This window comes from Mustela putorius, unplaced genomic scaffold, assembly GCF_011764305.1.
Source record: "Mustela putorius furo isolate JIRA1106 unplaced genomic scaffold, ASM1176430v1.1 tig00000281_pilon_pilon_pilon, whole genome shotgun sequence".
Taxonomy (NCBI): domain Eukaryota; kingdom Metazoa; phylum Chordata; class Mammalia; order Carnivora; family Mustelidae; genus Mustela; species Mustela putorius.
Genome location: NW_025421343.1, coordinates 23,763,928 through 23,778,347, shown reverse-complemented (window position 1 = coordinate 23,778,347; position 14,420 = coordinate 23,763,928). Strand labels below are relative to the sequence as shown.

At 35.8% G+C, this 14,420-nt stretch overlaps 1 protein-coding gene across 3 annotated transcripts in view; it reads right to left on the bottom strand.

Annotated features, from left to right (window-relative positions):
- PRKD3 (protein kinase D3) overlaps positions 1-14,420 on the bottom strand; it is an 81,977-nt gene that overhangs the window by 42,249 nt on the left and 25,308 nt on the right. For 2 of the 3 annotated variants that reach the window (XM_045079231.1, XM_013062951.2), the window contains exons 3-5: positions 10,839-10,919; positions 1,778-1,916; positions 111-242 (exon numbers count right to left, since the gene is read on the bottom strand). In XM_045079231.1, the coding sequence (XP_044935166.1) occupies positions 111-242; positions 1,778-1,916; positions 10,839-10,919 (352 nt within the window). The remainder of the gene's footprint in view (positions 1-110; positions 243-1,777; positions 1,917-10,838; positions 10,920-14,420) is intronic. The other variant, XM_045079232.1, reaches the window with a different exon arrangement.

Below are 14,420 nucleotides of genomic sequence, written 5' to 3'. Positions count from 1 at the left end.
CACTTAACCGACTGAACCACCCAGGCACCCCAATCTTATTCTTTCATTAATGATTAGAAAATGCAGATACAAAATCCTATTTTAATGGTACAAAAACTTAGAACACATACCTTCACACTTCAGTCCTTGACGTACCAATCCCCAGAGCATCTCACCACAATAATCACAAAAAGTGGGAGCTTTATAAGAATGTACGTACAGAGTATGTGGACGAATCTGGAAGTCTTCTACTGTAGCCAAAGCTTTTTAAAAAGAAAAGTAGCCAAATAAGCCCTACATTTGTAATTGCAATGAGATTAAGAACACTGACCATATTCATTTATGTCAAAGTACACAGAATCTTTTTTCTCTGAAAGCTTCATTTATCATAAAAAATAATTTATCTTCAGCATTTAATATTGTGGTTTTCAAACTATTTTAGGAAGTTCATCAACTCCAAATAACTTGAGCTCTAAAACTAGGTCTGCAGATAGGTATTTCAACCTCCAAAAACATATTTAACATAGTGGCAAGATCACAAATAGTTGGTAGGTCTGTTTTTACAATTTAAAACTGTCTAATTTATAACACACTGGGAAACAGAACATTAAAGTAAAAAAAAGGGGGGGAGCAAAAAGTAAAAAACGTAAAACTCATGGAAACTATGGAACTTAATCTCAATGGTAAACACTCTGAGTTCCAACTTAGAATCTCAACATAAGTTTTCTGTCTTCTCAACAGTCCTAGAAGTTAAGAAAAAGAGACTCCCCTCCTCTCTGTGAGCAACTGAACAAGTAGCCACACCCGCCGGTAGCCATTCTCTCACCTCCACCTGTAAGTCATTAGTGGATATCCCTGTGTTCTGATGGGCCTGATGAAGGGTCCAGAGCAAAGAAGGAACAGATATGAGTATGACCTCTAGGGAGGAAGAGGAGTAAAGCCCTCCTGGAGTGGAGAGAAAGACAGGGATTGGGAAATTTACACATGATGGGGTGATGGTGCAGATGCATGATTAATGGAGGGGCCAGATGAATGCAAAGGATCAAGGACCAATAAGGAAAGGTGTTGGTAGGGAGGATCTCAAGAACAGGTGCAGAGATGAGTCTGAGAAGTGGAAAAAATGGCGTCAGGAGTCTGCACTCTTTCTGTCTTTTCTCTCTCCTTCTCTCCCTCCCTCCTTTCCTGTCAAACAAGAATTTCTGCAGGACTACTAGGTGCATTCGTTGTTCTTTTACATTCCCCGCCAACAGTCCGGCCCATCTGCTGATGGATGAGGTCAGAAATAGAAGGAGCTAAGGAACGACAAACGGCAAGAGTGGATGAAGGGGAAAGGAGGGAGGTAAGAAAATGCCCACTGAGGACACACAGGGAAGGAGCAATACTGAAATCATGGGAACAATCAGTATCACAGTTTCCTCTTCCACATCTTCATTATTTCTTCTTCTCCTTTCATTTCTGAACCCCAATTCTCTTCTTCTATGCTCTTCACAGAAATGGGGAAAATGAAATTGAATTTCAGTATAATTATTTTATTTCTTTGATTCAGAAGTATATTCCTCTTCCAGTTCCAATGATAATTCCCTTAGCTTAGGAACATTCAGAAAAACAATTCAGGGCTTATTTTCCTACTTTCTCATCTGTGACATAAACTTCCTGACGGGAAAACTCACATGGTCACCATTATTATAGATGAAAGAAGTAAAGTAACTGTAGCACAAAGACTAACTGAACATAGCATTTAGTAGAAAAAATAAGATTCATTCAAAAAAATAAAAAATAAAAGGAGTTATTTACTTACCTGAAAGAACAACTTCTACTAGGTCTCCTTCATGTATTTCATCTGCTGAGGTAATCAGCTGCAAAATATTTTCTGAGTTCATGTCATGGCGAAAGAGAAGAATTTTGTCATACATGCCAAAGAATCCACACTCTGGAAACTACAGGAGAAGAGTCCTATATCAGCATACCCATAGGTTTCCATTTTTATGAGTAAATGTCTCAATCTTATGAAAGAACCTTACATGTGGTTTTTAGCCTAACACTGCTAACAATTCTATTAATATCTAAAAGATCAACCATGGATTCAAGCATCCTTGGTTCATTTTCAAGTTCAAAAATATAACAGTAGGGGCTCCCGGGTGGCTCAGTGGGTTAAGTCTCTGCCTTGAACTCAGGTCATGGTCTCAGGGTCCTGGGATCAAGCCCCGCATTGGGCTCTCTGCTCAGCAGGGAGCCTGCTTCCCCCCACCCTCTGCCTGCCTACTTGTGATCTGTCAAATAAATAAACAAAATCTTAAAAAAAAAAAAACCCCAAAACAAAAATACAACAGTAAACTTAAATTCAATTATTTTTTTAAGCACATGTCTCTTAGAAACATAGAATTTCCTCTTTCAGTTATTGATGGAGACTATAATCTTGAATTTAACTGCTACTCTATCTTACATTGCCTGAGATATGCAGTCTTTCTTGTCCTCTAGAACTGAGCTTCCTCTACAGCTACTAGCCACATGCAGCTAAATTAAAATTAGTTAAAATTAAATAAAATGAAAAGTTCAGCTCCTCAGTCACTCTGACCACACTGCATGCACTTAATCACCACCCTAGCTACTGACTTGTCTATCATTTTGGACTATGCAGATATAGAACACTTTCATCATCACTTTAAACTCTACTGAACGAACCTAGTAGATTAATAATTCCCAAACTACCATCACAAAAGTATCAATTCCAAAATTTTTGACAAATACACCTATGGCCTCTAGCATCTAATACTTTCTTTACCACTGTAATTACAAGTACATGATTTTTATGGTAACTTTCTTTTTACTATTTTTTTAAAAAATATGTGTATTTAGTTGAGAGGGAAAGAGGGAGGAAGGGAGAGAGCACAGAAGTGGGAGGTACAGACAGTTAGGGAGAAAAATTAACAAGCCAATTCTGCACTGAGCATGGAGCCCGACACAGGGCTTGATCCCAGTACCCTGAGATCATGACCTGAGCCAAAATCAAGAGTTGAACGCTTAACTGACTGCAACACTCAGGTGCCCTGGTAACTTTTTAAAAAACCTTTGACCAGAACAGGAGACTTAGAGATCTGTTCACATGTCCTATGTATATTATTTCAAGGCTTCTACACTTTGTGACTACAGAGCTGACACTGTGGGTATTGGCATACCACTAAGATATGAAGGTATGAGCTCTAACAGTTTTTATAGTTAATAAAGTTATTTAAGAGAAAATTTTAAATACCTGCCTTACAAAATAACTTTAATTTCTAAATCAAGATCAAGATCATCTAAAACACCAGAGCCCTGAGAAATGCTGCTCCAGGTATTTCAATTTTCTTAAGTTTATCTCAGATTTGGATACCCTCCATTGACTTATTTGGCTCCTCAGAGAATATCCTTTAATGTACTATACAGTAAGTCACTAGCCTGCACTGAATGGCTTGATATGTATGTCACACTAAACCATAACTGCATTTATTGCAGGGATGTTGGCTGAGGATATGTTCACTTACTTCAAGAATGGTAGCCCTTCTCCGTGAGGATTCATAAAAGGAATTTCTCTGGTTGGTTCTATAATATAAACAATCTGATCATCCAATTAATCATGTTTTCTGTTTACTTCACTCACTGGGAAAAGCAAAAGCAAAGCTAAATTTGTGGCCCACTTCTAAGATGAGTTTAGGATCTTACAAGCATGTGTTTTAGGTGGAAATGTCTTCTTATCTTCTGAACTTCATTTTCCCATTAAAAATCCTTATATAGGTATATGTCTACAAGGTCTAAATTTTATTGGAAAATTATTAAAATAAAAAAATTAGAAACAATGATTTAATTCGAAATTTGAGTCGATTTGAATTTTTTTAAACCTGAGTAAATAATGAAAAAGCACAGAAATATTTGGAGTTTTTATAATATCCTACTTTCAACTGAGTTACCAATAATACGAACAAAACTTTATAATACGCTTTAAATATATATCTAACAGTGTAACAATTTTCAATTGAAAAGCTAGGGAGTAAAAATACAGAATCAAAAAAATATTTCTATTACATTTTAAGGTTTGAAATGAAAATTTTATAAAATTTTATTAAGTATTCTCAAATTAGAAAACATTTAATAGGAATAAAACATCTCCATAAATTAGTTGCAACAGTTCTTATGTATTAAGAACTTAAGTATTAATAAAGAAAAGTTTCCAGGGCGCCTGGGTGGCTCAGTCTGTCAAGCAGCTGCCTTCAGCCCAGGTCATGATCCCAGGGTCGTGGGATCAAGCCCAGTATCCCAGTATCGGGCTCACTGCTTGGCAGGTGCCTGCTTTTCTCTCTCCCTCTGCTTGCCACTCCCCATGCTTGTTCACTTTCACTCATCCATGAACAAAATCTTAAAAAAAAAAAAAAAAAAAAAATTCCACATTCCATCCTTATATAAAAATGCCTAACAAGGGATGCCTGGGTGGCACAGTTGGTTTAGTGTCTGTCTGTAGCTCAGGTCATGATCCCAGAGTCCTGGGATCAACCCTCTCCCCCTGCCCCTCCCCCTGCTCCTGTTCACACTCTCTCTCTCTCAAATAAATAAAATCTTAAAAAAAAATTTTTTTTTGTATGAATAAAACTAATTTTAAAAGTTCCCCTTTTTTTTTATGTCTTCTGAGTGCAAGGCATTGTTCCCATGGTATGTAAAGTTAAGGCAGACCTCCCCTCCCAGGAGTTTACAATCTAGTAGGAAGATGGTAATAAAACAAATCAATAACATCGTAAAGGAAATACCAAAAATGAAAAATAAATAAAATTCTAGAAGAAGGGAAAAAAACTTTAACCGGGAATGTGGAATGTCACTGAAACAGTGATAAAAAAGGGAAGCAAGTTTCCATGGGCAGAAAGTGAAAGTGGAAGTACAAAGGTCGTAGTTGAGAAAACACACAAATGGAAGAAAGTTAAGTGGACCCCTGTGACTGAAGAACGAGGCAAGGGCTGGGGTAGGAAGAGGACGAAAATGCACACAGGAGCACCATGGAAACTATACTTAAGAAAGAAACTTGGGAGTCATCAGAATGGGGCGCAGGCATTGCCACCTACTAACTACAGCACCTTAGATAAGCTGCTTAACCTCCCTATGCTGTTTCTTGTCTATAAATTTGTAGTAACAGCAGTACTGGCTTTATGTATTTAATGACATAAAGTAGTACCATGATCAGTAAATACGAGTGGTTCTTTTTATCTTACATCTGAAAGGGGAGAGACAAAAAATCCCAGAGCAAGGCAGTGACGTGATCAAACCTGTATCTTAAAAAGATAATGCTGACATGTAGTAGGGACTGAAACAGGAAGAGACTAGAGCAAGCTCCTAAAGAAGGCTGAAGCTATTGGTCAGTAAAGAGGTAGCAGGGTCTGGATTATTCAGTGAGGAGATGGAAAGGAAGACAAGAAGGAACACTTCTCTCTCAAATCTATCTTTGGTAAATTACATGGATCATTAGTATTGTTTTGACCAAGCCAGAAGTCCCAATAACTAAAGAGCTAAATAAACACATTAATGAAAGAAGAAAACATCAAAAAATGTGTGGCTTAGGAAAAAATACATATAAAATCATCTTCTTGATAAACACATGACCCAGTGAATTCATACTAGCATTATTAAGAAATTGAAGCACAAATAAAAATGACAGGGAGTGTATTAAGAATATTTACTTAAAATAAGCATTTGTGAACCAGGCTGGAAAGCCCTCAGTGATGATAAAAAATGAAGTAATTTTCTAGTCTAGCAAATGTTTACATAAACTATATTCATCTGTATTGTTGAGAAATTACAGAGTTCCAAGAGGGGAAAATGTACGAAATAGCTTGTAAAAAATAAATTTTTCCTATTCACAATTATGATTTTAAGTATGACTTGGTAGCATATTTAGGAATCATCTGAGGAGTCAGCACAAAATGAAGTAACAGAAAACAGTGCCTGAAAAAAAAGGCAAGAGACTATTAAACGTTGCCACTGAACATCAGAGAAAAACTGTAGCCAAGTTTTAAAGAACACTATGAAGTCTTGAGACATGGGTATGTTAAAAAGAAGAACAAGGAAACAAGGAAATAAACCATGAGCACACACTTTGAAAGATCTAAACAATTATTCAGAGAAAAACCCATACAAAAAACAAAAAAGCAAAACCCTGCTAATAATGATTTGAACTTACCACTATTGACACTTCATAACTTTTATAACAATTCAGAGAGGCACCTGGGTGCTCAGTCAGTTAAGCATCTGCCTTTAAATGAGGTCATGATCTCAGGGTCCTGGGATAGATTCCTGTGTCAGGCTCCCTGCCTAGTGGGAAGTCTGCTTCTCCTTTTCCTCTGCCCCTTCCCCACCATTTGGGCTCCCTCTCTCAAATGAATAAAATAAAATCTTTAAAAAAATTCAGAAATAAGATTTTTAAGCAGGAGTAAATTGTTAAGCCATGTCTCAATTCTGACCATACACTAGAATCACCTGTGGACCTTAAAAGATCTTCCCAGGTTTATGGTTAAGGTCTGTGGAATAAGACATGGACACCTAAATATCAAGTTTACTCTTCTATTATTCAATATACTTATTACATACACTCCTTAAAAAACAGACTTTTTTAAAAAACGCCTTATTTTTAAGAACAATTTTAGAGTTACAGAAAAATTGAGACAGTAGTACAAAGAAATCCCATATACCCCACAACTAGTTTCCCCTATTATGAACATCTTACATTAATATGGTACATTACAATTAATGAACTAAGACTGATACATTAACTAGAAAGTCCATTCTTCATTCAGATTTTCTTAGCTTTTACTCAATTTCCTTTTTCCATCCCAGGATCCCACACAGGATACCACATTACCTTTAGCTGTCATGTCTCCGTAGGCCTCTTTTGGCTTTGGCAGTGTTTTTTTAAGACTTTGCTGGGTTCTGAGGACTCTGACCAAAAATCAGGTATTGTGTAGGATGCCCCACCATTAAAATTTATCTAATGTTTTTCTCATGATTAGATTGGAGTTATGGGTTTTGGGGAAGACCACAGAGGTAAAGTGTCATTCTCATCACATATCAAGTGTACCTACTACCAACATGATTTACTGCTATTGATGTAGACCTTGATTATCTGGCTAAGGTAGTATTTGTCAGATTTCTTCACTTGGTGCAAAGTTATTTCCTCTGAACCCCTAATACTGTACCCGTTGGAAATCAGTCATCATGTGCAGCCCACTTTTTTTTTTTAAAGACTTTATTTATTTATTCAAGAGAGAGAGAACATTTGTGTGTACATGAGTGGGGGTTGGGGAGAAGAGAGCAGGGCAGAGGGAGAGAGAAACTCTCAAGCAGATTCCATGCTGAGCACAGACCCCACAACCCCATGATCATGACCCTAGCCAAAACCAAGAGTTGTATGCCTAACAAATTGAGCCACCCAGGCACCACTACACAGCCCACTCTTAAGGAATGGTGAGTTATGTCCTTCTCCTTGAAGGCAGAGTATCTATATAAGTTATTTGGAATTCTTCTGCATGTGAGATTTATCTATTCTCACCCACTGATTTATGTATTCATCCAATCATTTATATATACATGTATGCTCACAGGTATTTATTAATACTTTGGGATATAATATACACTTTTTTTTTAAAGATTTTTTCTTTATTTATCTGACAGAGATCACAAGTAGGCAGAGAGGCAGGCAGAGAGAGAGGAGGAAGCAGGCTCCCTGCAGCGCAGAGAGCCCGATGTGGGACCTGATCCCAGGACCATGGGATCATGACCTGAGCCGAAGACAGAGGCTTAACCCACTGAGCCACCCAGGTGCCCCTATAATATACACTTTTTTAAAAATATCATTTGTTTTTGAATAGCAATTTATTCACAAGGCTCAAAATTTTTAAAGTACAAAGGAGTATAGTTCAAAATCTATGCTGGAGTTGCCCAGCTAGCCCTGCTGGAGTCGACTATTGCCAGCTCTCCTTAGTATCCTTCTGAAGATATTTTATATCAAAAATGTTTGTTGTTGCTGTTGTTTTACACAATTGTATAGTTTTATTTTACTAGTACTATTTTATTTTACTGACAGGATATGAGTTGAGGAATAAAACTAAGGCCAAACTGCTTTGAGTTCAAATCCTGATCCATTTCACTTATTAACTATAACCGTGGCTAACTTAACCTCAATATTTCTATCTCCTACTTCATAAGGTAATTATGAGAATTAATAAGTGAGTACACACAAAAAGCTTAGAACTCCTGATCCATTTTGGGCACTACATAAACTTAGCTACTGTTTCAAATCTTTTGTTATTACAAACAACACCCAATGTATAATCTTAAACACACAACTTTTTCACTTTTTGAGTATATGAATAGGATTACTTCCCAGAAATAGATTTGCTACGTCAAAGAATATGCATATTTGACATTTAATTTTTTAAATTTTGTATTCATTCCTTTTTAGGGAGAGCAAGTACATATGGGTGGAGGAGTGATGGGGGGCGCAGAAGAGAGGGAGAGGGAGAAAAAGAATCTTAAGCAGGCTCCACACCCAGTGTGGAGTCCAATTCAAGGCTCGATCTCATGACCCTGAGATGATGACCTGAGCCAAAATCAAGAGTCATACATTTAAGTGCCTGAGCCATGTAGGCGCCCTTTGACTGTTCTTTATAGAGACCATACCAATTTACATTTCCATAAGTAATATACTGAGTGCTTATTTTTCCGCATCCTATTTTTTGTGCTGTATTAGTCAGCTTAGGTTGTATTAACAAAATATCATGGGTGGAACAGCTTAAACAACACAAATTTATTTTCTCAGAATTTTAGAGGCTAGACTCCTGAGATCAGGGTACTAGCATGTTCAAGTTCTTGAGAAGCTTCTTCCTTGCTTGCAGTCAGCAAGCTTGTCCTTAGTGCTCAGATGACCACTCTTCCAAAAATGCACATAGGGGGAGGAAGAGAGGGAGAAGGCAGGAAGAGAGAGAGACACCTCTTTCTTCCTCTTCTTATATAAACCTACCAATTCTATCAGACTAGAACCCTATGATTCACTGAACCTTAATTACTTCCTAAAAGTTTTATCTCCAAAGTCACACTGAGTGAGGCTTAAGGCTTCAACCTATGAATGTGAGGGGTGGGGAGGAGAGACAAAATTTAGTCCTTAGCAAATCTGTTAATGTTAGGTAAATGGAATTTTGGTACAGTTTTAATTATAAGAGGTTGAACATCTTTTACATGCTTAAGGACAACTGTATTTCCTTTGTATGCATTAGTTATTTGTATTCTTTGACCATTTTTAACAGATTAGCAGATCCTTAAAACTCCAAATACAAACATTCCTCAAAATGTTTTTCATTATGTAGGAAATCCTTAGTAAGTCCTGGACAACATATCAAAAAACATAAACAAAAACACTGTATACTTAATAGAATATATGTTGAATTTCCCAAAATGATCTGATGCCAACAAAATATTTTATACAGTAAGAGGCCTCTGTGCCAAAGTAACAGCTTATTTGCCTATATCAGACTCCAGTAGAAAAGAATAATAGAGACGTTTTTCCCTTTCAAAATTGTGTAAGAAGAAATATTCTAGCAAACTAATGAAAATCAATTCTTGATTACATTTATAAATCCACTACTTTCATTGGACTCCTTTCTCTTTACCATCCAGAATGCAAGTCTTAGCTAATAAAATGGTATAATGCTTTCTAAGCATTCTACTTTCATGGAGAAGAAAGCAATTTGCCATAGGGAACAAGATTAGAAGAACAGCAGAGGTGGTAACATGCTCAGTAACTGTCAGTTTTAATTGTCACTGGCTATTTATTTAGCTTATTCCTAAACTAGGGTTCTTAAGCAGGGCAATTTTGTCCCCCAGCAGGTATGTAAGGCACTGTGTGTAGTGGGTAGAGGCCAGGGATGCTGCTAAACATCCTATAATGCATGAGGCACTGCAGAGGACAAAAAATTATCCAGCCCCAAATACTGACAGTGCTGAGGTTGAGAAACTCTGCTTTGGGGAATAAGAGGGGTCAAGAATATAGAGAGACTGGAAAATGTGAAAGGAAGTTGACCAAGTTCCGATAATTACACATGCCCATATTTCCGTCCCTAGCCTACCTCAGCCTTGATTAAAAGAAGAAAAGAGGAAATGAAAGAAACAGTAAAAGAACTTGCAGGCTAGAAGCAAAATAGGCCTTTAATTTGGCCTCAGTCCAAACTACCCCAGGGTTTTCTGGACTTGCTTTCTACAGACTGTGCAAATACTCCTTTCTTGACTTCGCAAAATGAATTCTTTTCCCAGTCCGTATGGGAGAGGAATGGAATTTCATTCTAAGTTATCAAATGTGCACCCTTTATATACTGCTCTCTTTGCCCACTTCACATTCCATCTGTCTTTACTTTTGCAGTAAAGATGGCTTCAATAATAAAAAACAGAGCATCTTATCTTTCTAGAACCATCTTATGGAAATATCTTTTGTTGGTGTTAACACGTGTTTGTAATTAAAATGTGCTATTTAACATCATTTCTCAGGAAGTATGTAGTTGAAAAGAAGAATTTCAGTGACTATTTCTATATACAGATAGACAGCACCACAGTCTAGATGAGTCAATGAGAAAAGTATTCAGTGGGGACTCTGAATTTATTCTTAACTTTCATCATTAATCTTCAACCTAGATTTTCTGCATATGACACACTAAAGGAGCTGCTTCATTTAACACCATTTCTCTTTGACACAAACCAGAGCAATCTTTTTTCATTTCCTTTTTACTTGTTTTGGTATTAGTTCTGTTTATCTTTAATTCAAACTTTCTGGAACTTTCTATCCCAACCAACATATTTACCTGATTATCTAGCAGAATGGGGGGGGTGGATCTTTCTTCGGGTTTGATCTTCCAGATTAGTAATGGTTGCCTGGCATTATTCTGCCAAGACAAAAAATGTAGGGTAAAGAGCAGGATGTCACCTAGCCACTGTAACACAGCTGTAGGAGAAAGAATAGGGGAGGAAAAAGAAAAAAAAAACCTAACACAGAATGACAACTGGTTTCCAGAAAACAAAAGACACAGCTGGGGTTTTCGCTCTACTTTGGCAGAACCTGAAAATTATACCCAATCCATGTCTGCAGAAACAATGTATTCACTTGACAAGTAGATAAAAATCACTCCTAAACTAGGATATACAGGCAAAGACTCTTCAGGTCTAGTGTCATGTAAATGGTCAAACTAAAAACAAATGTTTTACAACCAGCTGCTGAAAGCAGAGTTTGCTTTAGTTAGTTAGATTCATTTCAATTTCAGTAAATACCATTACAGCTTAAAATGAACTGCTGTTGGCCAATTTTCTTTCTTATTACTCCAATTACATCTACTATGTTCATTCAACAAATTAACACAATACAGCAGTAGCACTGGCAATTTGAAATCAAGAATGTGAGGAACTAACATTCACTGAAGAGTAGTTACTATGCACCAGGCACTATGTAAAGCACTTGACATGGCTCTCTCATTTAACTCTCTCAAAACTCCTAAAACAAGTAATCCCAGTCCTCTAATTAACACTTGATCTCAATTTTTTATATTTTGTCATATGCTAAATACTAAAATCAAAAGGCATGAGTAAAGCAATGTCAGTGTGAAAGAATCCTATACCTGTTTTGGTATTTACTAAAATTTTAAGAACACTATAAGGATCGATGATCTTTCTAGATATGAGAGATTTTAAAATTATGAGTATTACTAATTTGAGGGCACTCATTATGTGGGACACTGCATTCAGAGCTTTACATTTTATCACAATTTTTTAATGAAGGTAGGAATCATGATCCCAGCTTTGCAGATGAAGATCTGAAGTAAGTGACCTGAAAAGGGTTTATAATCTCTAAACAATCTCTTAAAAAGTTTTTAAGAATCAAAGCTCCACCCCCAAGTCTGCCTCTTTGGCTTTAAAACACTGCTATCTCTTTCTTGGGTTAGTCTCTCTCTTTTTAAAACATACACCAATAACAAAAAATAATAATATAGGTTTAAACCCTAATATAATTTTGACACTGGGAATCTCTGCACAATCACTCTAAGATTGGGCAAAGCTTTTGATACCCCGGGTTTTGATTTGCTCACTGTAATGTGACTCTTTGGTAGTTCCTCCCAGCAGAGATCTAGTTTCCATTTGGTTCAAGCTCAATTCTACCTCTGCTCAGATCTGTCTGCCTTCTCAGTTCTCACAGTGAGTCCCACTAGTTTTTTGAGTTTCATTAGTTTCAGCATTCTCTTCAGCATATAACTCCTAGAAAGAAGAGATACTGCTTGTTGCTAAGTCTGCTTCTTTATAAACCAATATGTAGATAAAGGAATCTATGTATACATCTAAAAATTTACATTCATTCCTGAAACTAATATACATTGTATGTCAACTATACTTCGATAAAAATTAAAATTTACATTCTTTAACTATATCTATATTCACAAAAGAAACTGTACTACATACTTAAAACAAACATGTCCAAGCCAAACTGGCAACTAATCCTATTTGAAAGCTCTCGATTCACATGTAGAAGATTCACAAATGGAATTCTAAGCCAGGTAATTCTTTCTTAGAAGCCAATGGCACTCCCTCTCTCCCAGTAAAGACGACCAAACAAAAAATCTCCAGACACTGCTAAATGTTGCCAGGAATCAAAAATCATTCTGGTTGAAACCACTGGTTTAATTTAACCTCAAACACTAAATTGAGATATTGGAGCTATAATATCTGCCAATTTAGTGCTAATCTACATTCTTATAAGCAATATGGAAAAAGTTTACTGGTGTTCTCAGAGTGAATTAACTAAGAATTTCAAGTATTTCAAGAAGCTTGCCTTTTGCACAATCCCAGGAACAAAGAGTTTTTTAAAATAAGTATCTGAAAAATATAAAGTAGTTGGAGCAGGTTGGGCACAACTAAGGTACCAACACATGAAACAGAATGGGAAAGAACACTGGTGCTTATCTGCTTCTTTCTTTCTATAAATCACTTAATCAATAGAGGTTAATTATCACCATAGGTTATTTTCAGTATTGTTTTCAACAGTAAAAGCAGATAGAACATGTCTTTAACCAATGCCTACTGAGACTAAGGCAACTGGGGGAAAGATGAATAAGAGAGAACCAATTTCAATGTAACATAAATGTTGGAAACACTTCAAATCTTCAAGAAAAGGAAGCTAAATTTTTGGCTTATTGTTAAAGACAACAACAACAAAAGAAACACCACCCAATCCACCCTCGGGATGTGTAATGAAATTGGACTGAATTCAAAGAGTGACCACTTTTGGTCATATCCAAGTTTTTCAGCAAAACTCAACTACAAATGATGTTAGATATTTTCTTGGAAACAAACAAACAAAAATCACAATGTATATATTTTGTATTATCTGTATTAGAACTCAATCCCATATTTAACTTACTATAAGCCTGAAATCATTGATTATTCTCTATTTCTATGAAGCTTTATCATATCCTCATTTATACTGGAAATACCTATTTCATTTTCCCCCAATGGAACACCATACCTAATCTGTATTTATTACTGCTATTCTGAACATTTCCCCACATGCCTGTTTACTAATTTAACATTTTTGTGAAATGTATTTTTATATCATTTGACTAAATATTTAAAATAATATTTTTCTTACCAATACATGAGCTCTTTACAGAATAAAGACATTAATGATATTTAAAACTTGTGTAGTATTTCCCCAATCTTATCTTTGTTTTTATTTTTATTTTATGTAAATATTTTAATTTTCAATACTCAAATCTGTAAACTGTTTTTTCCGCTGTGCCTCCTTTACCTGATATGAAAGTGAGATATCCCATTCTCTGTAAGTTTGATAAATATTCAATTCCTTTTTTTCTCAAAATTCTCATATTTAAAACTTTTACTTTAATTGCTCTGAAGTTTATCCTGGTGTCAGGTATTAAGTGGAGGTCTATGTTAATGCTCCTCTCATTGCCTAACTTGCTTTCTAAACTCCATTTCTGAAAAATGATTCCCTTTTATTTCTCATGCCTCCTTAGCCATATACCTAAAATGTACTATCGATCTATTACTGTTCAAGTAATATATAGTTTCCATTATTGTAACTTTTTTTTCTCCCCTCTTTCCCTTATTTTTTAGACTTTATCTTAATACTTTTGGCTACTTTTTTAAACTTTAGAAAAATCAGGTAAAAAGAAATTCCAATAAAATCTTGAATAGAAAACATAATTTGGGAAAAATTATACACTGTCAGTCTTCTTTTTTCGGGAATACGATAATGGATTTTATTTCATAATGTCTTAAATACTTCATAAAAATTTTAAATTTTATTTATATCTGGATTCATCCATTTCTTAAGACAGTTATCAAAAATACCTTAATCATTTTTTCCTAATGGAAATATTAAT